General features: G+C 40.8%; 1 protein-coding gene across 1 annotated transcript; it reads right to left on the bottom strand.

The window, feature by feature from the left end:
• Positions 1–1,357: 1,357 nt before the first annotated feature.
• LOC137872330 (lactase/phlorizin hydrolase) lies at positions 1,358–11,194 on the bottom strand. The gene is given in 18 exon segments (XM_068710529.1): positions 1,358–1,933; positions 2,318–2,554; positions 2,752–2,975; positions 3,106–3,237; positions 3,336–3,442; positions 3,565–3,767; positions 4,028–4,226; positions 4,316–4,606; positions 4,717–4,985; positions 5,091–6,641; positions 6,739–7,387; positions 7,478–8,156; positions 8,252–8,339; positions 9,329–9,422; positions 9,508–9,585; positions 9,993–10,063; positions 10,493–11,123; positions 11,126–11,194. Coding segments are annotated over 18 exon segments (5,871 nt in total). The 3' UTR covers positions 1,358–1,634.
• Positions 11,195–24,608: the final 13,414 nt, after the last annotated feature.

Raw genomic sequence — 24,608 nt, 5'->3', positions numbered from 1 at the left:
AGTTGTTTTTTGACCTCCTTGTATCTTTCCTGTCACGCTTCCTCCATCAACATGTGGTGTGGTCCTGTTCGTGTCTTATTTGTTACAGCATGTTTTATATCTCTTCTTATCTTAACTCTTTGCTTTTACTGCTCAAAGGTTCTGTGTCAGCAACTTGTTGCCCATGCCTTTATCTGCACTCTTACACACATTCATCGCAAAATAACAAAACCTTTGCTATACACCTATTTCACAAATTGGCCGGCTTGTGTCTTATGCAATGGTATATCAATGTAGGCCTCATGGCAATACAAATTAAAAACACCTTTTTTTCATTAACTTACATAAGTGGGATAACATTTGCAGATCTTCATTTATGTAACAGTTAATAACTAAGTTGCCAGCTAACTGAGTAAAATCAAAGTATCAAAACAGTATATTGTAATATGGACTGATTCCAAGGAATTAATCAAACTGGTCTGAGCAAACTGATCAGACCAGTTTACCACTGTTTACCACAGACCAGTTTACCACATTAATGATGGGGAATAACAAATAAGTTCGAGCAGGGGTTATTGTCTTCGCTCAAAGCTCCAAAATATTCATCTGATTATGAGGTTACTGCAAATATCAAAATTCTCTTTTGACGATCCTTCCATCATTTAGTGAATATCACACAATGCTATATGTCCATTTAGTTAATTTACCTTGGAATTAAGCTTTCATATTATTGACTATGCAGTTCAGCCACCATTAACACTAATCGTGGCATCAAACATGAACTGTAGCATTTGTCCAGTTTTTAAAAGTGCAATGACACAATATAATATAATAGCGTTTCTCTCATTGGGGGGATTAAAGATTAAGAGGATCTGAGTCTCCTGTGAAACCAAGTGTCCAGCAGGATGAATTCACACCTACAATGACATCTAGTGGCATTAGCTGATCTCTACAGTGTTGATGCTAGGCTTGTTTGTAACTGCAGCTTCTGAGGACACACCAGTAGGGTTTAGGAGACCATCTGATTTTGTTTGCAGCTCCCAAATGTTTAACCCAAAGTTGGCTTTTTCTCAAACAAATTATTTATTATGCTTTATTGAGGAACAGAACAGATGTCTTGACTTCTGCGGACCACAATCATGTTTCATGCGTGGTGCAATATCTTGTTTCATTTGCCAGTCATGTACTTGATCAAAGTTGAGGGCTGTGTCATTGGTCTGAGCGCGGGACTGCTGCTGTCAATCACTTCTTTGTGTTTTAATTTTGGAATACAGGACGGAGTGCTGCCTCAAGCGAAGGGCAGATCTTGCGTGATTCAGTGTGGCTCACATTCCATAGCACATCTACAGGGGTAGCAATAAATAACGTGGATCATGAACAACTTGTATATTATTTTAATCATTATCTGAAACATGAGAAGAGCAGCAACATATTGGAGATGTGACTGAATGAAGGAAAAATAAAAATCTATTGAATTATGTGCTTGGGAGAAGAATAAATCTGTATACAGCATTGGCTAAAAAAATCTAATCTACAACTTCATTAACATGCATGACGTTTTATGAAATGGTGCTCATAAGAATACGCAGACAGGTTAGTTGGCAAGTTGGACTTTGATTACAATTCTGCATTTTTGCAGAATTTCCGTTCCATTTTTATAGATTTGATATAATGTTTTTCTTTGAATGTTTTTTTGCCTGAAACAAAAAAAAAGATGTACAAATAGCTCCAAAAGCTGCAACAATCAGCAGAGCAAAAGTGGTGGTAAGTCCGGTCTCAGCATCATTGGTAGTGAGCTTCATACCCAGGAAGCTTACAGTGTTGTCAGAGGGAGCCGGCGTGACCGGTGTAACCGGCGTGACCAGCGTGGTGACCGGAGTGGTGACCGGCGTGACCAGCGTGATGACCGGAGTGGTGACCGGCGTGACTGGCGTGGTGACCGGTGCGCTCGTTGCTGTAGAAAAGACACAGGGGTTAATATATATTAATGTTTGTTTTTCACAACTTAAATGTGGCAACAGAAAATCTGCTATTCACAAAATCTGAATGTCTACTATTACTGAATGTTGTTTTCCATGAAAGAAATAGTGACATTTTAGGGGAAAATAACAATTGTTTGCTTTCTGCATATACAGTGTGTAGGATTTATATTGACATCTCTTGTTAAATACGCTGAAAACAAGACTCCAGGAAGTCAATGCTTTTGTCTAAGAAATAGTCCAGCACATAACCCTCGTACAACCACAACTTCTTGTTTTCTTTAACTTAGGTTTTTGCACAAATTACATTTTAATTGGTGAGCTTTAAAGATACTGGTTGCATCAATGCATCAATTTACCTTCAGGCACAGTGTTCAAACACTCATGGGGTCCCAAGGCGGGGTCCGGGAATCCGTTGCAGTTGATGATGGTGGAGTAGAGGGTAACAGAAGTCTTGGCCAGTCGAGGCAGTTTAGGGTCTGAGTGATTGACGTAGAAAAGGCCAAATCTTTCTGAAAAGCCAGTAGCCCACTCTAGGTTGTCCATCAGGGACCAAGCTGTGTAACCCCGGATATCCACGTTATCTAGCAAGTAAGCTAGGAGGAGAAAATTAACACCTTTAGGAATGCAAATACACTCAACATTCTTAAGCACAATAAATGCTGTACCTTGGATTGAACATAAAAAGTATTCTGTGAAACTATGATCCACTTCAATCATTTCTCAGATACTTTACATGAGATATTGTGGATGGTCTCAATTAAAATATACGATGGGAGTTGTGGTTTGATACCTTTCAGCACCTGGTTGATGTACTTTTCATAGTAGTAGCTCCTATGAATATCGTTTAGGTCAATCGGCCCTCGCTCTGACATGCCATTTTCTGTGATGATAATAGGTGGATTTCCATACTCCTCCTTAATGAAGTTCAATATCCTGCGGAATCCAAACGGTGAGACCTTCAGCCAAGATGAGCCTGAATCCAGCCAGGTACGATCAGCAATTGTTCCTGCACCCCTGACAAGATTAAATCAGTGAAATGGTTTTATTTCACAAAAATTAAGGTACATCTTCAGCTCATCACCATGTGATTGTGTTAACTTGCTTCTCCCACTTGGTTCCTGTAGGTATGTTTGTACTTGCTTACCTATCGGCATCATAATGCTGAAGGTTTCCATAGTTCACAGGGAACGCCAGGACAGTGGTGTAATGGTTGAACCCAAAATAATCATAGGTACCCTTAATCCTCTTAATCTCACCAGGAGTGAACTCAGGCAGCCTGGAGAGATTAAATCAAACTAATTAAATTTACCTGATGAATGTAAAACAATTTTCCATTAGTTCTCTTTCTTGCTTTACTGTTGTTTTTTAAATTACCGAGATTTTAGCAGACCAGCAGCTATGCTTCGCTCTCGAACAATTGTCTTCATCATGTTGCTGTAGTCTCCGTTAAATACGGGATGTGCAAACCATCCAATGTAGAACTGCACAAGGACACACAACAGACCTGAAGTGCAACTTTCATGTCTATTGTAAAACGTGAAAGAAATGAGACTGCAAAAAAAGAATCTGCAAACAGTAACAACAACAGTAAGTATTTCAGCACCTCCACCACACGTCTTGCAGCGTCAATGTCCTCCTGCTTATAGGGATTTCTGGGCTCTGACCAGTCAGAGTTGATGGTGATGGAGATAATTCCTTTCTGTTTGGCCCGGTACTTGTCATTGTAGAGATGCCAGGCCTCAGCGTGTGCTTTAAGCAGGTTGTGACCCACAATGTAGGGCAGAGTGCCTGGTCGGAAACTGATCCCTGGACACATACACAAGGAGCAACAGACACATTTTCTAGTTTCTTTAGCTATATATGCTTCCCACTGTCATTGTCACCCTAACCCTGTTTAGAAAGGTCAAAAACTAAGAATTGTTTTCCAGAAAATACACTGTTTCAAAACACTCCATGACCATGAAATACTGTTTTGATACATTTTCACTTTTCAACCTGTATTTCACACCAATCAAGTGAGCATATGATGTAGAGTGTGAGCTGAAGAGCATTGCGGAAAAGCATACCTGGGGCAGCCGCCCCATAGCCATGGCCCACATTGGCTATATTGTACGGCTCATTAATGGTGATCCAGAATTTCACTTTGTGGCCAAGACGGCTAAAGATGAGGTCAGCGTAATCCCTGAATTTGACAATAATAGTCTCATTCTCCCAGCCCTCAATGTCCTGTAGAGCTTGTGGAAGGTCCCAGTGGTAGAGAGTAATCTGACAACAAAGGGAAAGCCAGGTTTACAAAATGAACCAACCTTCCATTGCAAATGCATAATTTCCTGAGAAGCAAGAACTACACATACATGAGGTTGGATGTTTGCAGCAAGCAGTGCATCCACCAGTCTGTGGTAGTAGTTTAGTCCAGCCTCATTGATGTGCTTGGTGGTGCCATCAGGAAGCACCCTCGGCCAAGATATGGAGAAACGATAATGGGTCACCTTAAGTTGCTTCAATATAGCAACATCCTCTTCTACTTTATTGTAACTGTTGCAGGCTATATCGCCATTGTCATCATTGAACACTCGAAGAGGAGTGTGAGCAAACTTATCCCAGATGCTGAGACCTTTTCCATCCGCCCTCCATCCCCCTTCAATCTTGAGATAAGAAATGCAAAACAGAGTTTTAATTAGGAAAGAGCAGTGTAAGGAATATATGTGCAAACCCCTGATCCAGCATTAACGAAGGGGCTTCATCAAAAACGTACCTGGTATGATGCCGTGGCAGTACTCCAAATAAAATCTTTGCGGAAATGTCCATGAATAAGCTTCTCATCATCTGGTGTAGGGAAACCATTGTCCTTTATAACTTGGTAGTAGAAATGGGCTGAGTACTTGGGTGTTCTCGGCCGGTTTGGGTTAGTGAAGTCTACATGGTGTAGCCCAAATCCAACTTTGTACCCATTGAGCCATTCAAAAGAGTCCATGAGCGATGTTGCTATGTATCCTTTCACCTTCACACCATCAAGGTCATGTGCTGTTATTAAAACATACCCACACAAATAAATGATCAAGACTAAAAATCTGAACAGTTATGATAATCATATAATTTATCTTCACAAATGTATTTACATCGGTGTACCTTTCAGAGCCTCATCAATGTAGGTCTTGTAATAAAACACTCTGGCAGAGTCATCCCAAGTTGTCTTTGAATCTGTAGCTACTCCATTCTCAGTAATGTAAATCTCTGGATCTCCATACTCCTCTTTGATCCAGTTGAGGAGTCTTCTCAAGCCCCATGCTACAGCTCTCTGGTTACTGATGGCAGTAGTTGGTGAATCATCTTCCTCTGCTTCTGACAAGTCCCGGTCATATTCATAGGATTGAGGGGAAAGCCTCAAAGTAGCATGGTGTGCAATCTTTGTAGTATAATGATTTACACAGAACATGTCAGCAGTTCCTTTGATGAGGGTCTTTTCTTCTTCAGTGAAGGAAGGTAGTCTTGTCTCTGAAAGACCTTGGAGTTCACTCTTGTTTCCAACTTGCCACTTCATTGCATCTGGATAGTCGCCATTCTTGAAAATGGGGTGTGCAAACCAACCTAGTTGGAACTGCAGAGCGCGGTCAGCAGCCACCACCTCACGGGGAACATTAACATCTTTAGGTTCGATCCAATCAGCATTGAGGACTATGGATACTAGACCACTTTGGGATTTGCGATACTTATCGTCATATGTGTGGTAAGCCTTGGCGTGTGCCTTTATAAGGTTGTGTGCAACTCTGTATGGTGCAATTCCTGGATTCTTAACATTTGGTGGGATCTGTCCAAGTCCATATCCTAACCACGCAATGGTGTGAGGCTGGTTGAAGGTCATCCAAAATTTCACTCTGTCTCCAAAGGTGGCAAAGCAGAAGTCACAAAAGTCATTAAAAATGTTAATCATCTCTACATTTTCCCAGCCACCATGGTCTTGCAAAGCTTGAGGAAGGTCCAAGTGGTAGAGAGTCACCATGGGAGTGATATTATATGCTAAGAGGCCATTAATTAGTCTATTGTAGTAGTCAACACCTTTCTGGTTCCGGGAGGTAAGCCGACCATCGGGAAAGATCCTGGACCAGGACAAAGAGAATCTGTATGACTTCACCCTTAGAGCTCGCAGCATGTAGAAGTCTTCTTCCAGTCTGTGGTAGCTGTCACAGGCCACATCTCCATTGGCATTTGCAGGAATACTGCCAGGTTTGTGGGTGAATGCATCCCAGACGCTGGGCCCCTTCCCATCAGCATTCCAGCCACCTTCAATCTGGTAAGCTGAAGATGATACTCCCCAACTGAAGCCTTGTGGGAAAGTGCCATAGTGATACATTTTTCTCTGGAATTTCGACTGGTTTGAGAATTCCTCCCAGACAACCTTGGATTTAGACGGGACGTCAGAGGGTGATAAAGCCATTGGACGGCGGTTGAGTTGCATCGCTGAACCTTTAAAAGCATGCCCTTTCTGTGAACTAAATCCATTTTGCTTGATAACCTGAGAGTAGAAATATGCAGATTGCTTTGGGGTTCTTGGTCTGTCCGCATCTTCAAAGTTGACATGGTGAAGACCAAATCTTTGGCTGTAACCTTGTTTTCCTTCAAATCCATCCATGAGTGACTGCACTGTGAATCGCTGCACATCCACTCCATCTAGGAATGTTGCTAGAAAATAGACACACACAACAGCACATTAAAGCTGACAATAATTTTAACACTTTGTAAAAAGTGATTTCCGATCAGAGAAATTCCAGACACTTACCTTTCAGGGCTTCGTTGATGTAACTCTTCATGTACTCTATTCTACTGGTGTCATTTAGAGTGTCCCCACTGTGCTCAGTAGGCATACCATTCCCAGTTATGATGATAGGCACTTTGGTAACATTCAAATATTCTGTGGAAATGTAGTTAAGAAGTCTTCTGAGACCCCAAGGTGTAGAATAGATCCAGTCAGAAGCTGTAGAAGACCATAACGGGTCCACATGTGCCTGGAAGTCTCCCACCCCCTGAGGACCAGGGGTGCAGCCACCAACACTGTTGTTGACCAACCGGGAGGTATAGTGGTTTAATCCCAAGAAGTCAGCTGTTGCATGTATCCTCTGGCTCTCTTCAGCAGTGAAAACTGGAAGTCTTGCAGGCTCAGAGAGGGGACACTCATTTCTTTTCCGTTCAATCTGAGTCTTGAGTGTTAGAGGATAATCTCCATTTACAAATATAGGATGTGCAAACCAGCCAAGCATGAACTGCAGGTAGCGATCTGCAGCTGCTATGTCTTCAGGTCTGGAGGGGTCCATGGGCTCAGCCCAGTCGGAGTTCAATGCAATGCCCACTTTCCCTCCTTGTGCCTTCCTGTACTTGTCATTGTAGACATGCCAAGCCTCAGCATGAGACTTGAGCATAGTGTGAGTGGCCTGTAAAGGCAAAAGAAATAGTGATGTAAATGTATAAGAATAAAAATGAATTTGTGAATATTTATATTATCATTAGACCATTGCCCTCACCTGATAGGAGGCAACCACATAGTCTTTGACTCCAGGGGGATGCTCACCAGTGCCATACCCAGCATGGCTCACCACCCAGGGGCTACTGAATGTGTTCCAGGTCTTGACCCTGTCTCCAAACCTGGAGAAGCAGAAGTCTGCATAGTCCTTGAAGGCTTCAACAATGGAAGCGTTGGTCCATCCACCATAGTCCTGCAGTGTCTGGGGCAGATCCCAGTGGTAGAGAGTGACAACAGGTTGTATGCCAGACTCAATGAGAGCGTTGATCAGCTTCTCATAGTAGAGAGTCCCTTTCTCTGATTGGCTTCCCCGGTGGCCTGAGGGGAAAACACGGGCCCAGGAGATGGAAAACTGGTAGGTGTTGACATGAAGACCTCGCAGGAGGTAGACATCATAATCCACCTTGTGGTAACTGTCACTAGCTAGATCAGCTGTCTGATTGGCAAATGCTAGGCCGTCATGACCAAAACGGTCCCAAATGGTCTCTCCCTTCCCACCTTCTGACCAGCCTCCCTCAACCTTGAAGGACTCACTGGAGGTAGCCCATTGGAAGCCTGACGGGAATGATTCATTGAGGAAAAGGTCTCGTTCTGTTGTGGTCTGGGCCCCAAACTTATTCCACACGTTTCGATAACTGTTTTTAAATATTTTAATTCTATTGTAGTATGAAATACCATGACTGTTGGAAAAGAGACATAAAACAGTGTAAATATACAAGAAACAAGTTTTGTCAGTGTATATGAAACTGTATATTTCACCAAGAAAAACTGTTACCTGGTTGGGACGTCCTCCATGTCCAGTTTACCCATCATATTCATCATGTCACATCCCACAATATTCAGGTTATTGTTGTTCAATAAGGCTGTGATGAATGCAAGACAAAGTTACTAACAGTTATATGATCAACATTAATAAAATATGCAGAATTAAAAAAATACATTCCTTTTTGTTACAGCTAATTAGCTAAACTCAAAGTACAGCTGAGGCTGCAGGGAATGTAATTGCTTGGCAGGTATTTGGTTTTAAGTCAAAGTATTGGACAAAGTGATATTTCTACTTGAAGATAAAAAGTTAGAGAATCACTAAAGTTATCGTGATTTTATCCTGAGGGGGACATGCACGTCTGTACCAAATGTTATTTAGGCATCTGCTTTAAACTCTGCATTCTTCATCAAACCAATTTACTTGCCACATTCCAGTGGAAATCAATGTTTAAACAATATGTATTGCCTGCTAAACACACTGTGTTGTGTTTTATGTATTAACTTATAAAGAGCAAAGCAAGTCCTCCGGCTGTGCTCCATCATGAATGTGATTGCACTTGTAAAACTTTACGGGACCATAACAAGAACAATTTACACTGATCAATGACATATGATAACACTCCCAGTAACACTCACATGATTATTGTATTGTAAAGGTTAATGATAATGCAATTTACAACAGGCTAGCCTTGATCTGTTTGGTCAGTATAAACAGATTATGTTGATTATTATGCTACAAATTTTCAACTTTATGCACAATGCACTTACTATAACCAGAGCTCACCACAAAATATCAGAACACAAAGGTAACAGAATATTGATTCATATTTGAACAGCGCTGCCTAGTTTGATCGGAGTTCCCAACCTATGTAAGAAGTGATTGACAGCTGCGTCAGAGACTTCTCGAATCTGATTGTTTGTTTTCCTTGGTTGAATCTTGCAAATTGCAAAGATCACTAAGAGGACACATAGGAACCTGATTGTTTTACAGATCATCTGTCTCATGTACTATTGTAAGGAAATAGTGACAGTTTCAGCAAATATGACAAAAACAGAATCATATTAAGTCAGCTATAATGACATTTACCTTGTAAGAAATTGCCAAGAAGCTGGTATTGACTGTCGGGACAACCATGAACAGCCACCTCGTATATCAGGATTGGCAGGTCCCCACTTGACATCTACAACATAACATGCATGTGGCTGCAGTGTGATACAAAATATGAAATGCAATGTGAAAAGAAACACCTTTTATTGTATTCTTACCTGTAAACTGCTCAGCTCTTTTGCAAAGTTTGATGCAGAAGCACAGTTGTATTCAATGTGCACTGACAATAAATCTGTCTGTTCAAAATAGGAGACACAGCACTGTATGTTATCCCACTCATGTATGTTAATGAGAAAAAGGTGCTTGTTTAATTTGTATTTAATAGAAAGCGTGACAGGAAAGATACAAGGAGGTCGACAACTGCAAGTCTTTTGTTGCAGTCCGTCCCTTTCATACACACAACCATTAATATACTCACTACACATTTTAGGTTTGCAAGGAGATGTGACAAAATGTAAGCTTCAAATAACTGAGCAAATATACATAATATTAAGGTGAACACGACAAACCAGTTCTATTGATATTGATTTACTATTCTCAAATGGTTTTCATTTAGAGCCTTATAGCAATAGCACCTGAAGTAAATGATATAAAGAAAGAATACGTTTAAAAGATACATAAGAGGAGAGAAGATGCATCTTACTGGAGATGAACCTTTGATCTGTGGAAGAATTGCAGCATCACTAGCTCTCAGTCCGATTGACAGACGTCTCCCTGTGAAAATTTAAGCATAAAGGCACTCTGAACACAATGTATTCCAAGGACCCTAGGTTCTTTTGGCAGAGCACAAACATATTTCACAGCTGTGCAGTGAAATGTATGCTTAGATTATTTTATTGATCTCACCTGCATTGACTATTGAGATATGCATGGCAATCTACACATATAATCTGTGTCATAAATAATGGGGTAAAGGGTAAGGATTATCGGTTTGTCGTAAAGTACTCCTTTTTACATTTCTCAAAACACAGTGAATATCACATAATATATTAGTGATTACATTATATATGAAATGGTTATGGTTGACAACAAATAATTCATGTTCTTGTTTTATATCAAAACATCGTAACAAATAACCAGTCCTTTAAAAAAGGAGCTAAATAAATCAACCAAATCTTTAATCCTCTCCTCCTTCTCTATTACCTTTGTCAGGAAACCGTTGATGGTAGATCTGGTAAATGTTCTTGTTGAGCTGGAGGATATTTTGCAGAGGACCGGGAGCACCTGCAGGCTGCCCGTCACGCCAAACATCATCCAAGTCACTTAGTGTCACCCATGAGTGTGCCAGTGCTCCAAACTCCTCAAAGGCAAACTCTGCATACTGCTGAAACATCTCTACCAGCTCCTGGCTCTCCCAGCCTCCATACCTTGATCTCAAAGTCTCTGGCACTGTGGATCCATGAAGGACGACCAGAGGCTGAAGGCCCACCTCCAGCAGCTGCCTCAGCACGGTCTGGTAACAGGTAACCACAGCCTGTTGCGGTTGGCTGGGAAGGCCAGTAGGTAGGAGTTGAGCCCATGACAGCGGCACTTTGAAGTGGGTAACCCCTCTGTTCTTGAGGTACTCAAAGTTCTGTTTAAAGCCTGGAGGTATGGGATGACTGCAGTCAAACGCATCCTTCACCGTGTTGCCTGAACTTCTCACCAGCTGCTTTGCCAGAGGGCCTGCAACAAGCATGAAGTCCTCTTGTCCAGTCACCTCAGTGCTCCGGCAACCATACAGACAAAAAACGAACAGAAATGCAACCCACAATAGGTACTTCATTCTGGCTTGAAAAGGATGGACTCATATTATCCACTGATTTCCAAGCGCTTTAAAGCAATTCTGTTTACTTCTTATTGCATTGTTACACAATTAAGAGATGGCTATCACAGTCAAGTGGTGCATATTACGGTATTTTATTGCAGCACTGTGATACGATTAGGAAGACTCTGGACTCGCACATGTCAAGTGATAAATGCATCCCTCTCTTGTGCTCATGTTTGAGGACTGTGAAATATGTTGTTCCAACATGCTTTGTGAAAATGTAAGTTTGTATAGCAGCATGCAGAGTCTGAGAGAGAACATAACATATTTTAGATTGGAACCGACACAAGTAAGAAATACATCTTGGGAGCCAAAGTAAAGGAACCTACATGTGCAATGGAATCTCACACCAGCTAATCGTGTTAGTTATAGATCAACTCAAGCATGTGACAGCTATTACAGTATCCATCATAAACTCTTATCAGCAATGGGTTTTTTTGATTATTCAAAGGAAAAAGTGTTTGAAGTTTTGCTTCAACAAATAATCTGAGAACACGTACTAGACTCCATATCATTTTTATAGAATAACACAAATGCACAGAAGGCCATATACTCATGCCTTTTCATATGCTGTTTGAGTCTTGCGTGATTCCAAACCACTTTGGAAATGTAAAGCACATCTGCACAAACTACATGAATCACTGTGGTCGACTGAAAGATAGAGCAGTGAGTTTTCTCTCTATTTTGATGTAATTCTGCAATATGACATTGATTACATTATATGTCTTTTCCCTGATGCCCTCTGTATTTTTCCGAAAACAAATTGGATGGTACAAATGATGCGCTGATGTTTTTTAATGCTGTTGTGAAACAGGGTTAGGGTTAGGGTTAGAAAGTTTATTTTGTAATCAGAATTCCAGCAATATTCTGGCAATATGAAAATGAGTTGATTAATTGTGACAAAAATAAAAAGGGATATTATACCACACTGTTTGACATCATAATACAAGTCAAAAACACAACAAGTGATGCACACAAACACAATTAAAATGCACAATAACGGGCAACAGTGGTTTAGCAAACAATTACAACTGAACACACATATATTACATACTATAAACAGTCTCTCTATAGACATTTAAAGGTGCAATGTGTAGTACCTGGCCACCTGCTCCAAACAAATCTGCTCAGAAATTCACCTCTACTACCGCTGAGACTCTGAGAGCCAGTCAAAATAACACTGCTCTCTCATGTGTATCATCTCTTCATGTGTGGCGTCGGCCTATAGTTTACATCAGCCATCTGTAAGTATACTGTCCCCTCGTTCTGGGGTTTGCACTGGCTGAATTCAAGCTTTATCTTTTTCGGGAATTTCATCTGACTGAAAGTTCAAGCTCGTAAACAGTGGTGATATAAAGGTTTAGCCATCCAATGGTTCATTCAGTCCCCTGCGCTCAGACAATATGTTGTCACTGGGGAAACTTCTCTCCCTGTTTGTGATCACTGTTTATTACTACATGTGCCAGAAAAATGATCAGCAACACCAAGCCATGTTTCTTGCAGGTCCTGTGACCGATGAACAGGGGAGGGGCCTGTATGGCAAACCCTCAGTGTCGGACACATTTGACTGCAGTCATCCCATTCCTCCAGGCTCTAAACAGAACATTGAGTACCTCCAGAACAGAGGGGTGACCCACTTCAAAGTGTCACTGTCATGGGCTCAATTCCTACCTACCGGCCTTCCCAGCCAACCGCAGCAGGCTGTGGTTACCTGTTACCAGACCGTGCTGAAACAGCTGCTGGAAGTGGGCCTTCAGCCTCTGGTCGTCCTTCATGGATCCACAGCGCCAGACACTCTTAGATCAAGGTATGGAGGCTGGGAGAGCCAGGAGCTGGTAGAGATGTTTCAGCAGTATGCAGAGTTTGCGTTTGGAGAGTTTGGGGGGATGGCAGACACCTGGGTGACACTGAGCAGCTTGGAAGAGCTGAGGGGTGTTTAGCTGCAAAATGCTCTTGATGCGCATACCGCAGTCTACCGCCGTTACCACCAACTGTTTCCTGGCAGAGGTAGGAGATCAATTGTATTGCATAATGCATCGAGCTTGGATAATATAAGTGGAAAGCTGAAGATTCTTGTGTAAAGTATTAACAGTGACTATGTGTTTAGAAAAATAGAGAAATATCTGGTCAATCACTTTGCAAGTATGGTTTTATCATAAACTCTTTCCCAAAAAATGTCCCAATTAAGTAGCCTGAAATAAGAAAAAATAATCCCCACTGTATGATGCACATGTTTGCTCCATAAAATGATTGAAGCTTTACAAATGCTGCACCAGAACATCAAATAGAGATGTCTTGCACAAGATTTTATACACATTTTACTTGATGTATTTGTATTTCTTTAAAACATGTACACCAATAATGTCCTGTCAGTTTCTTTTGTGTAATTTATTACAGTATGTACAATGTAATCATAGAGTTACTTTGGCATGTCATCTTATTTTGGAAGTGTTTTATCTTATCTTCTGTTGTAGATGGCAGAGCTTGATAAGATAATGGTTTCCATATCTGTTCACCACACCAAAGGTCATGATACGGAAATGGAGTAAAGCGGGGAAAAGGAGAATATGGTTTCTCGGTCTAACAGGCAGGGAAAGATGGAGGAGTATCAGTTGGGGTAAAGGCCAGTGAAGTCCCAATCCTCAGTGACACTCAACGACTGGTGAGATCACATTGTCAAACAGCACATAGGCACATTATTTAAAGAATGAATGCAATGTAATATGTTAGTATAACTATGACATCACTTCTATAATTACATAAAGCTGTGTGACAACATTAATTTAATTCAGGCCAGGAAAAAGTAATGTGTTTTTTTACATCCAGCCACACTTAAACATGTTTCTCTATCTCAGAAATATTCAGATTTCCTTTCTATCAAAATTCAATATGACTGCACTGCTGGACAAAACCTGGCTGAGGAACTGAAACGTGTTTTGGTATGTACAGTCTTCATCTGTATAGATAACAAATTGACAACCCTTATATTATCATATTCTGGGAGTTGTGTTACATGCACTTGTATTGAACATCAAAGTTTTCTTGTAGGGAAAGTTTGGAGACAAACCCATTCTCTTTTATGAGGTGAACCTCGTCGACTGTTTTCATCAGTTCCTGTCCCAAATCTTAAAAAAGAAGAGTGAGATACTTTTGCCTTTCCTGTCAAAAATACAACTGATTAATCGTGATTACAGCAATGTTGTCACATTGAGTCCTTTATGTATATGCTTTATATGATAAATTACATTTATGATACATTGTTATACTTTACAGTGCTAAGCCATGAAGAGCAAAATATTCTTGGAGTTGACATGGTGGATTTGTTAGATCCAGATGACAACGTTCCAAAAAGGTAGTGTAGTGCAAAATTATGGATTTAATATGCAATAAATATATTGCGTATATTATTATTTGGGAAGCACAGCACACAAAACAATAAGTAGTGGGGACAGTTCATCCAAGAAGTGAATTCAGAAGACCAAACTATTCAGCTAGGAAAACATTCAAATTGCTGGAACCATTGTACTAATACAGAGAAAAGTGAAAACAGATTTGTTGGATTTACCATTACCATCTAATTAATTTTCTATGTTCCTTTTATCTTCAGTCAATCACATCAAAGTTACAGAAGCCATCTTTAAACATTGTCATGTATCATGTCCTACTGCAAAACTTGGAGCAATTTTGCCGCCATGACCTTATCTGAGCGAGATGCCCCCCTCAATGAGTCCTTTCCTGTTGACTTCCAATGGGCTACATCCAGTGAGTCCTTCAAGGTTGAGGGAGGCTGGTCAGAAGGTGGGAAGAGAGAGACCATTTGGGACCGTTTTGGTCATGACGGCCTAGCATTTGCTTATCAGACAGCTGATCTAGCTAGTGACAGTTACCACAAGGTGGATTATGATGTCTACCTCCTGCGAGGTCTTCATGTCAACACCTACAGTACATCTACATCTTTCAGCCCATGTTCTGGATGGAGTTGACCTGAGAGGCTATACAGCCTGTCATTAATGGACAACTTTGAGTGGGCCGCTGGTTACTCCGAGCGATTTGGGCTTTTCTTCGTGAACCACTCTGGCCCCACCTTTCCTCGCATCCCTGAAAACTCAGCTTCTCGCTACGCCTCCATCATCACCTGCAAAGGCTTCCCAGACCCGGCCCTCAGACCCCATGACTGTCTGAAACCTGAACCTGAAGGTAACGTAATTCTAAGTTCACAGATTCCAAAACAATGTAATCGTTGTTTCTTTCCGTAGATTGTGGACACACTGAAGCATGTCAAACATCAGATTATCATGAATAAATCATTACATTTCCCTTGTTTCTTGTCCCTCTCTTTCAACAGCGACAAGTGCCCCCACTGTGACCACACACGAGAACGCTGTACAGACAACTGTCCCTATTCTGCCCCTGGACATGGTGGATTTCTTGGGTCTGGAGCTTTCAGCTCATGATGCTGAAGTTGCACTTTATGTCACCTTTGTATTTCTTCTTGTAAGTGTACTTGGTGTCATCTTTATCGTACATCGTCCCCTGAAAACAAGAAGGAAGTTGAAGAGAGCAGCGGTCTAAATCTCCTTAACCAGGCACATTTTTGGTAGCTTTTCTGGGTCCAGATTATGCACATCTGGGTTGTTGATACATGAATGAACTAATTTGTTGCTGGATGAATGAAACTCTTTTCTTTTCCGATTCTTACAGCAATGTAGAAGAACTGTGTTGGGTCAATCTACTGCTATTTTAATAGCATTTATCTTATTGGTACACCTTAAGATAATGGCATAATAAAGAGTATAAAAAAATGTTTGCAATGTAAATAAATATACCCAAAAAGATTTTAAGTTGGTGAAATAAAACAATTTAAAGGCTGTGGACTCTAATTTAATAGACAAAATCAAGCAGGTCTGTGCCTTTACTTCTTCCTATACAAAAATAATTTTGGATTCAGGGGTGTGTCACCTAGTTTTTCTATGTAATGTTATAATCATTGATGCTTTTGTGTTTCCAAAATTTGTCAATATGAATAAAGACTATACCTGTGAGGTTTGCGTCACTGTCAATGAATGACCTCTGGATGGCGCCAGTAAATCATTTTCTATGTGGACACTTGATTTGATGCTGCTGTTACTAAAATACAGTTTCATATTTGTAAAATTTATATTTAACTGACGCCAAGCCTAAATAAGGGTATGAATTAAAGAGGGTAAACTAAGAAAATAAATGTCATGCTATTTAGCAGGGTGTACATTCAGTATGAGCAACATATTCTGTTGTATTTTGCATTCATACATTTTGTTCTTTTTTTGGATCAAAGTACAGTATTTAAGATCCTGATAAAGGATGCATTTAATTGGAGGGTTTGCTGAGCTCTGAAACTATAACCTGCCTGATGTAATGCTTGCACGATTTCCCAATGGGACTAATAAAGCACTTAATTGATCCATTTCATAGATCTGAGTCCTAAACTGCTGTGCAGTCAGTAGCTCCAAGTGCCTTGCTCGAGGGCACCTCAATGGGAGTTCTTAAAGAGGAGGTATTTTCTTTTGTTAACTTAAACTTTTACCACTTGTGCCCTATATCATCTGGGGATTTGAGCCATCAACTCTCAGAACACAAGCCCATACCCCAGGGCTTTTGGTTCCCACTGTGCCACCAACAGCCTCTGGTTAGAAAACCATCGCAACGTGGCGTAGACAGTCAGACATGCCCCTGCGTGTTTCTTCCACTCAACAACATGATCCACACAAACAATTCCTCCCTGACAAGAGGCTCGCAGGGTGAATACGCATCTTCTCTGCACTCCTGCTAGGATACCTAGTTCTGGTCTCCAGGGCGACCCGTCTTCTCAACAGGATGTACGCATTAGAGCGCGGTGGGTGTCTGTTCTGCATGCTCTCCCCTGCTTGCGCCTCAACAGCTCCGATCAACAAGGGGTCTGTCCAATATCTGAAACCCCAGAGTTCGTCAGGATGGGGGATGAGTCAGACTGGAGGAAAACATATTGGCTATTTGTTTCATGAAATGTTTTTTAGGTCAAGTTGATTATCTTGCATAAAAGTTTGATGACTTGCACATGTATGAGTGCCTGTGGATCTGTGCGTTGTACACACTCGTAAAAGATACTGTGAAGCATAAGTAAGAGTGACCGTAATAGTTGATATAAAGAATTGCATCCTATATGTGCAGTAAATAAAAAATGACAATTCAATCATTAAAAGCATGAGCAGCATTACTTGACATTTTGCATGGGTGAGTGTGTCTGTGTGTGCTTGTATATTAATAGATGACAATACACTCTTGACAATAGTCTAACAATACAAACTGCTCAATGCAGGCTGAGGAGCTGGGGAACAAGACCAGAGAGCTGAATGGGAGAATAGACGACTCTGAGAGTGTCATCTTTATCAATCTGGACAGGTACACACACACACACTTATACATACAGTATGTGCATATTTTTGGACAGCGGCAAGTCATATTTAATAAACCCAGTTGTTTCCTATGCGTTTATTTTTGTTGTTGTTGTTGTTGTTGTTGTTGTTGTTTAAATTAATAAAAATGACAACTCGGATCCTTTCCTGACTTGATGTCACATTGCAATACACCCGAATAAATGTAGCCTCAAAACTCTGACACGAAATAGGTAAATTGATGCATTATTGCTCGATTTTGCAATAATGCAACATAATCTTTTCTGTTAAGATAAGATTCCTCTGTCTAATGAAAAAGTTGAATCAAAAACGATAAGAGTCCAACCTCATTACATTACAGTCTAATTGAAAATAAATGCAAGCATTATTGAAGCACTGATTTTGTAATGCAATTCAATAATTCTATATATTATACTATGATATCATTTTCATTTATTTAATAATTTATTAGATATATTCAACAGCCTACATGGCATTTCTCTCTCCATCGTGACGAAATGGTGCCACTTGTAACTTGTGTTGTTGAAGAGGCCGTTGGCTGTAGACCTAGAGCCTTTCTCGGTTCCAGGAGATAAACTGTGTTTAGTTTCGCATGAACGAAAAAGCACTTATTGCTGAAAATTTGCTGAAAACTACCAGGCATTTTGTGAAACAGTCTTTTAGTTCTTTATCATGTAATGTGTCAGCTACATTTTGAAATGTGCCACTGAAATGGAAGCAATGCAAAATATATACCAACTAGAAAGGTGAACTCAGTAGAGTGCAAATCTCCGGCAGGTGTGTATTGTGTGAATGACTGAATACAACCCACGATGGGCTACCCTCCCCTTGTTTCTCGTCTTGTTTCTCCCCACAGTTCAGCTCAAAAACAAGCGACGATGTATGCAGACAATCAGCTTGAAGTCGTCATATAAGACATTTCTTACAATCTTGCCAAAAACTAAATCAAACTCACCAAGTTGTCTGCCTGTGTATCGACTAAGTGGCGACAACGCACTCAGCATGGCGTATACTAGAAGTTCCCTTAGCTGCTAGCTGTTAGCCAAACACACTGTCTACAACGATACAAGTGAGAGCAGTCAGAGCAGTGACTTAAAGGTCATCAGCAGTTTGTGTACTGGTAGTTCCGTTAGCTGATAGCTGTTAGTGGCTAGGGGTCGGCAATGCATTCATAATTCATGATGAATTGCTTTCATTATTGAAAAGTCAGAGTCAACCATGGTGTGGAAAATACCTCAGAGCTGAACACTCCCAGAGTCAAGATAGTAAGCACCTCATATGTTTTCAATCTGCTCAAATAAATCTGACAAAAGACTTCAGTTTAACACAGTACAATATTGTATTAAATGTATCAAAGATACGTGGAGAGACAGCATATTGTTATTGTGTCTTAATGTGAATGATAACCATCATATTTATAATTTTTAAGTATGTCCTTAGGATCTGATTTTTCGTGACACACTCCTAGCTTCCCTCCGAAAACAACTCATTTTCTTTACAATCACATCTTATGTCACAATGGAAGTGACATTATGCCGTTGGCCCCTCAAGATACTTGGTCGTCATCTGTGTCCATGACAACCTCATGCTGCGCAGACAAAACAAACATAAGCGGTATTCTACACATCTGCTGCCTCTCCGCGCGTGGCATTGGCACAAAGATGAGACTTGATGTTCTGTTGTTGTTTTAATCAACTGCTTGCTGCGTGGAAGTCTCCCCTTTGTGTCATGGAGGCAGAGTGATGGTGATTGCAAACTGCTGCATGCCATCTTTGCTCCCTAGTAGGCCCTGATGGAACAGTTATTTTAGTCGAGTTTTTTTAAAGCCAAAAACAAAACTTAGAACTTTGCTCTAAAGTGTCAGTTTGTTTTTGCAACACATTCTGGCTGTACATGACATGTGCTTCAAGTTTACATTTTGATTTTGAGCTTTTTTCTGATATTCTAATCCAGTCTGACATACAATGAGTGCTTAAAATACACTTTACAAAAGCGAAAGCCGTTTCTTTTTCTTTTTTTTACAAAGAGGAAATGTTTTCCACTCTTGCTCTCTTTCCAGGAAAGAGGCTGAAATCTTCCGTGTTGAAATGCTAGACCAGGAAAACATTATTGTTAAAGAATCGTGAGGGATGGGACACGGAATTGGAGCCTACCAAAATGGAGGGGAACTATTTTCATTCCAGTAATAGCAATGTGATACTTTAAGAATGTTTCCAGCTGAGCCAAGGCTGTTGGAGCCAGCACAGCAGATTTTAAGGGTATACCTGGTGTCAATCTTTTCAAGTACATTCACAGTAAAACACAGCGATATAAAATAATCACAAACTTTCAACTACTGTACGTCACACAAACTGATTTCTACCTGTGAATCAAAACATAAACCAAACCTGTCCGATACGTGCGATTTACTGCTTCGTACCAAGCTGTCACTGTGGGTATGATTACAATCACTGCATTGCATTGGACAATTTCAGTTGTGACAACAAGTCCAAACATCTGTTAAGAATTAGAGTTATAAATGGGTGTTGGGTGTTGTTGTGTCTGCTTCCCGTGGCAACCTTAGAAGTGTAAATCCAGGTTGGTGAACATGTTGCTGTGTGTTACATTTATGAGTCTAATTAGTGAAACACATGCTCTCTTTCTCACACACACACACACACATGAACACACTGCCCAATAGTAAAAGAAGTTTCGGCCTTGTGTGTTGTGTATTTTTATTTTTTTTTATCACTAATTCGGCCGGCCTAATAAAGTGGCTGATATCAGCTTATCACAAAAACTGTATATTTTAACCTGCATTAACTAACCATGTTTTGTCCAGTTAGGGGCAGTGGAAACAAATGTTGAACATAGCGTTGACATTTCATTAACTCTGAAAGTAATATGGCGAGCTTGTAAGCTAACGGTTGCCTATTTACACATCCAGCAGTTACAGAGGAGCATTACAATTCATTTGGAGTCGTGTTTCTGGCCACCTGATGAATGTACGTCCAATACGCAATCTTCTTTAGCTCTGTTTTTGGTCTCCACCATCTTCTGAAGGAAATATCTGGGTGTCTGGCTCTGTAGCTGCTAAATGCTCCATCATGTTCACCAGCTAGACGCTAAATGTGTCTGTCTGCTGTTTGGTGCTGAGCAGGTAGTGAACAGTGGGTTTATCAGAGCGATTTCTCAGGAAACAGCTGCCGTCTAACGGACGAAAACGCAGACATGTTAGTTTGAAAGAAGGCCTCGCTGACAGTACAGACACATATCATTAGATACAGCCTAAGAAAAAGAGATACAATCATTTTAAGATGCAAATACATCTGCCAGCCACATGACAATTCCTTGGCTGTTAAATCAAACTGCTAAAAAGTATGCCCTTCAACACTACTTAACTCAGGTCTGATGTCAAACTACAAAAGACAATCTTTTAGTTTGGATGAGGAAATAAAATACACATCAGGTAACACGCTGGTATTAAGTTTAAAGTGTACCGCGCTTGTTTTAAAGCCAGTTAGAGACCACTGCTGTGTTAGGAGTAAGAACTCTTGAGGGAATCTTGCTAACCCTGTTTGAAATCACCCTATGCTTTTATTGAGATCATTATCACAAATATTGCCTCTAACAGAATCAATTTCCCTGTTTTGTGCTCTGTGGTGCCATATCGGCTAAATGTTGCATTCTTCCTTTTCGCGATTCCCACTTCACAGGTCCCCGCACGAAATAAAGCAGGAATGGAAACTGGAGCAGGAAATTGAAAAGAGGGGTCCTGTTGTGTTGTGGAGACCGCTGTGCCTACTGCTATTTCCTCTGAACATGCCAGTCTCATACACTCACCAGATGCACGTGTGCCCTGTCGAATAATCCTCGCAGTCCTTGAGGGGAAAATTCTACCCATAACACTGTTGCTGTTTCAAAGATAGATCAGTTTCTATTGCTAGGGCACTGACATGGCGGTAGTATGCTATCTGGCATCATCGGCCCGCCTTGGCTCATTCTTCATGCAGCCTGGTTGGCTGTGGCACTTCAAAGGACATGCGGCGGGATGGCACACAACAGCTGGCATACAGCTTGGCGTGTCTCTGCGGCTTACAGGCTGCTCACCAACGTTAAATGACTGCCAAAGTCAGTTTAGAGTCCCTGTAGATTATAACACTTCATTTTCGGAGGTGAAAAGAGAAATATGACAAACCGCAGTATGATTTTAATACTACAGTCCTCTTTTTCTGTATGCAGAGGATGACAGACATAATGTGAGGACAGGCCAGACTAGACACTAACAAGCAACACATTCTCACTCCCGACTCCTCAAAACCGACGCCTGGTCAGTGGAACTTAAGCTTCAAGTTATGACACTCTAGATACCCCTCTAGTGGCAGTTTTGTAACAGCGTGTTTGTTGTCTGTCTGATTTGGTGGCTAATGAGTTTCCTTACTTGGGATTAATAAAGCTTTTTAATCTAATCTCATCTATTTAGGGACCGCGTGTCAGTTTCCATTCCTTACATGCATAGTGTTTTTTCAAAATATATGTCTGTCTTCACAGGAAGTTAGTTTTAAGCAACACAACCACTTATTTGGGTTCAGGAAAAGGGGCGTGGTTGACTTAAACTTGACTGATTAGTGACTCACGTCACAGTCATGTGACTAGCAATCTTAACCATTACTTTTAGTTTTGCATGAGAAACAAACTGCGACCTCCTGGTCAAAAGTCCACCTTCCCTCCCACCTGCCCTTTGTGGACTGTGCAACTTCCTTACACATCAGTTCCTCTGAGCGTCTATTATCAATGCGGGTGGGTTTACATTCAAGTAAGTTGAAAAGCACAGTGTGCATCAGACGCCGAGGAGCACTGACCAACCGTTGGTATTCCAAAAAAAAAACACTTTCAACAACATGAAAAATATAATTTACATGTTGTTTTTTTTCTTTAAGGTTTGTTATGTCTCATCAAAAGCTGAAAAATGTAACAAGATAACAAATTCTGTTTCAACAGCACATGCTTCACTGTGAGGCCATTATGTAACAGAATGTGACATTTATTCGTGTATGACTGTACAGTTCTGACAAGATCATTGCAAAGTCATCGCGTGCATCCGCACACAGAATGGCTTCGAACAGCCTCGTCTGGCAGGTTGGATTGTTTGAAATCTCTAATTAGGTCTGGCTGTCTGGTGTGCCACCGGTCTCCGGGAAACAATTAGCAACAGCCCCACCGTGACAGGATGGAGTCTGCCATTCCTCTGCTGGGCTCGCTCACCCCGCTGAGTGGAACCAACCTGTGCTACTGACTCCTCACTGGAAAACAAACAAACAAGCAGTGAGGAACTCTTCAGGATCATCAGCTTCAGGAGCGGTTTAATTAGTTCAACGAGACTATGCTATAAAAGCATATGCTGTTGCAAATCCTGTGTGTTTATTTCATTGTCTAATCTGAGAATGAATCTTGGAGAATACTGGTTTGGTCCAACTAACATGTAGATAATACAGTATTTTGTTGTTGTTTTTATCTTCATTTTTTTTAATACTCTTTATTTGTTGAGATGTGAAAGTATCACACAATACTGCATATCCCTCCCATCCTATCTCAAAGAAGAAAGAAAGAAAGAAAATAAAAAGGTAGTGAAAATACAAAAATAAAATAAAAAGGTAGAAATCAGTACATCTAAGATATAACGTATAAACAACAATTGCATGTGTATAAGTGCATTTAGAATTTGACTGTTTTTCAGTCAGACACTCATCATGGTCATATGGGACTAACCAGAATGATTTGACAGAAAAGGTTTGGCTCTTTACTCTCAAAGATTCTAATCCCCCATAATAAACAAATACTGTGCAAGGACATTTTAGCAGAGTTAACAAAAGCCAAACACAAAAGGGAGGAGGTTGGGAGGGGCCTGTGGCAGCACACGGTGTTGATATGGCGGTATGTGTCCAGTTAGAAGGCTTTGTACACCTCTATAAACACGATTTGGACGTTACTAGCTGTTAGCCAAACAGTTTATGAATAATGCCTAATGATTATGTAAAAAGTCCACTATAGATGTGATTGTCAAGTTGCCTCATCAGCACTTCTTTCTGATTCTTCTGCATCGGTCACTGTCACACAACATTAAACCACAACATCCAAGCTGGTGACCTTTGTCACATGCCATCTCCCTTTGTCTCTCTCTCTCTCTTTACTCTTTCACTACAAAGGGAATAGGTGAAACAACATTTCACGATGTTTTTTTTATTTTAGGGCTGCCAGTTGAATCCAAATAAGTCACTGCATGACTCATATGCCATTCACAGCCTCCACTGCTGCACCTGAGTCAAATGGAGTTAAACTGATTTAATCTGGATTTAAACAATACAGGATGGGTTTACATTTTGAATATTAAAACCTGGGTATTTCCCTGAACTTTACCCAAGGTGGTGCGTAGCCGAATCCCATGTAGGACACTGTACATGACATGTGCGTAAAGTTTACATTCTGATTTTGAGCTTTTTTCTGATATTCTAATCCAGTCTGAGAAAAATGTTGCTGGATAAAACATATCAGGTAAGATAATGTTACATTTGTGAGTGGAACATAGCAAAGTTACTTAGCTAGCCAGCAAGTCAAGGTAACGACCATGTTGGTGTCGGTGATGAACGTCGGCCAAGAAAAGAGATGTCGTTCACTGAGCGGTTTCACACTAAAACTAAATAGTACTGCGGCAGACTTTCTTGACTTGCTAAATTATAACAACCGGGACTTTGCTATGCATCGCAGTGCCCGAGTACAGTCTCACGACGTTGCTACCATGGCTGTAGACCTGTAGTCGTGTCTTTACGGTGAGCAATAGGTAACATCGTGATGACGCATGGTTCCGTGAGCAGCAGGAATGTCGGTGAACTAGCCCCTCAGGTGTGGTAATGATAACACATGTCTGGCAAACAGATGGCTTAAATGAAACTTCTTGTTGTAGCATGGGGTTCAACCCCGCTGTCAATACTACTTCTACACTTAATTGCTAGAGTCTTGATTTGAAAACACAGTCAAAATGTTT

This window comes from Cebidichthys violaceus, unplaced genomic scaffold, assembly GCF_023349555.1.
Source record: "Cebidichthys violaceus isolate CVI_PGR_0920_01 unplaced genomic scaffold, fCebVio1.0.p SCAF_159, whole genome shotgun sequence".
Taxonomy (NCBI): Eukaryota; Metazoa; Chordata; class Actinopteri; order Perciformes; family Stichaeidae; genus Cebidichthys; species Cebidichthys violaceus.
The sequence above is the reverse complement of the archived record's forward strand: the minus strand, read 5'-3'. Positions and strand labels throughout refer to the sequence as shown.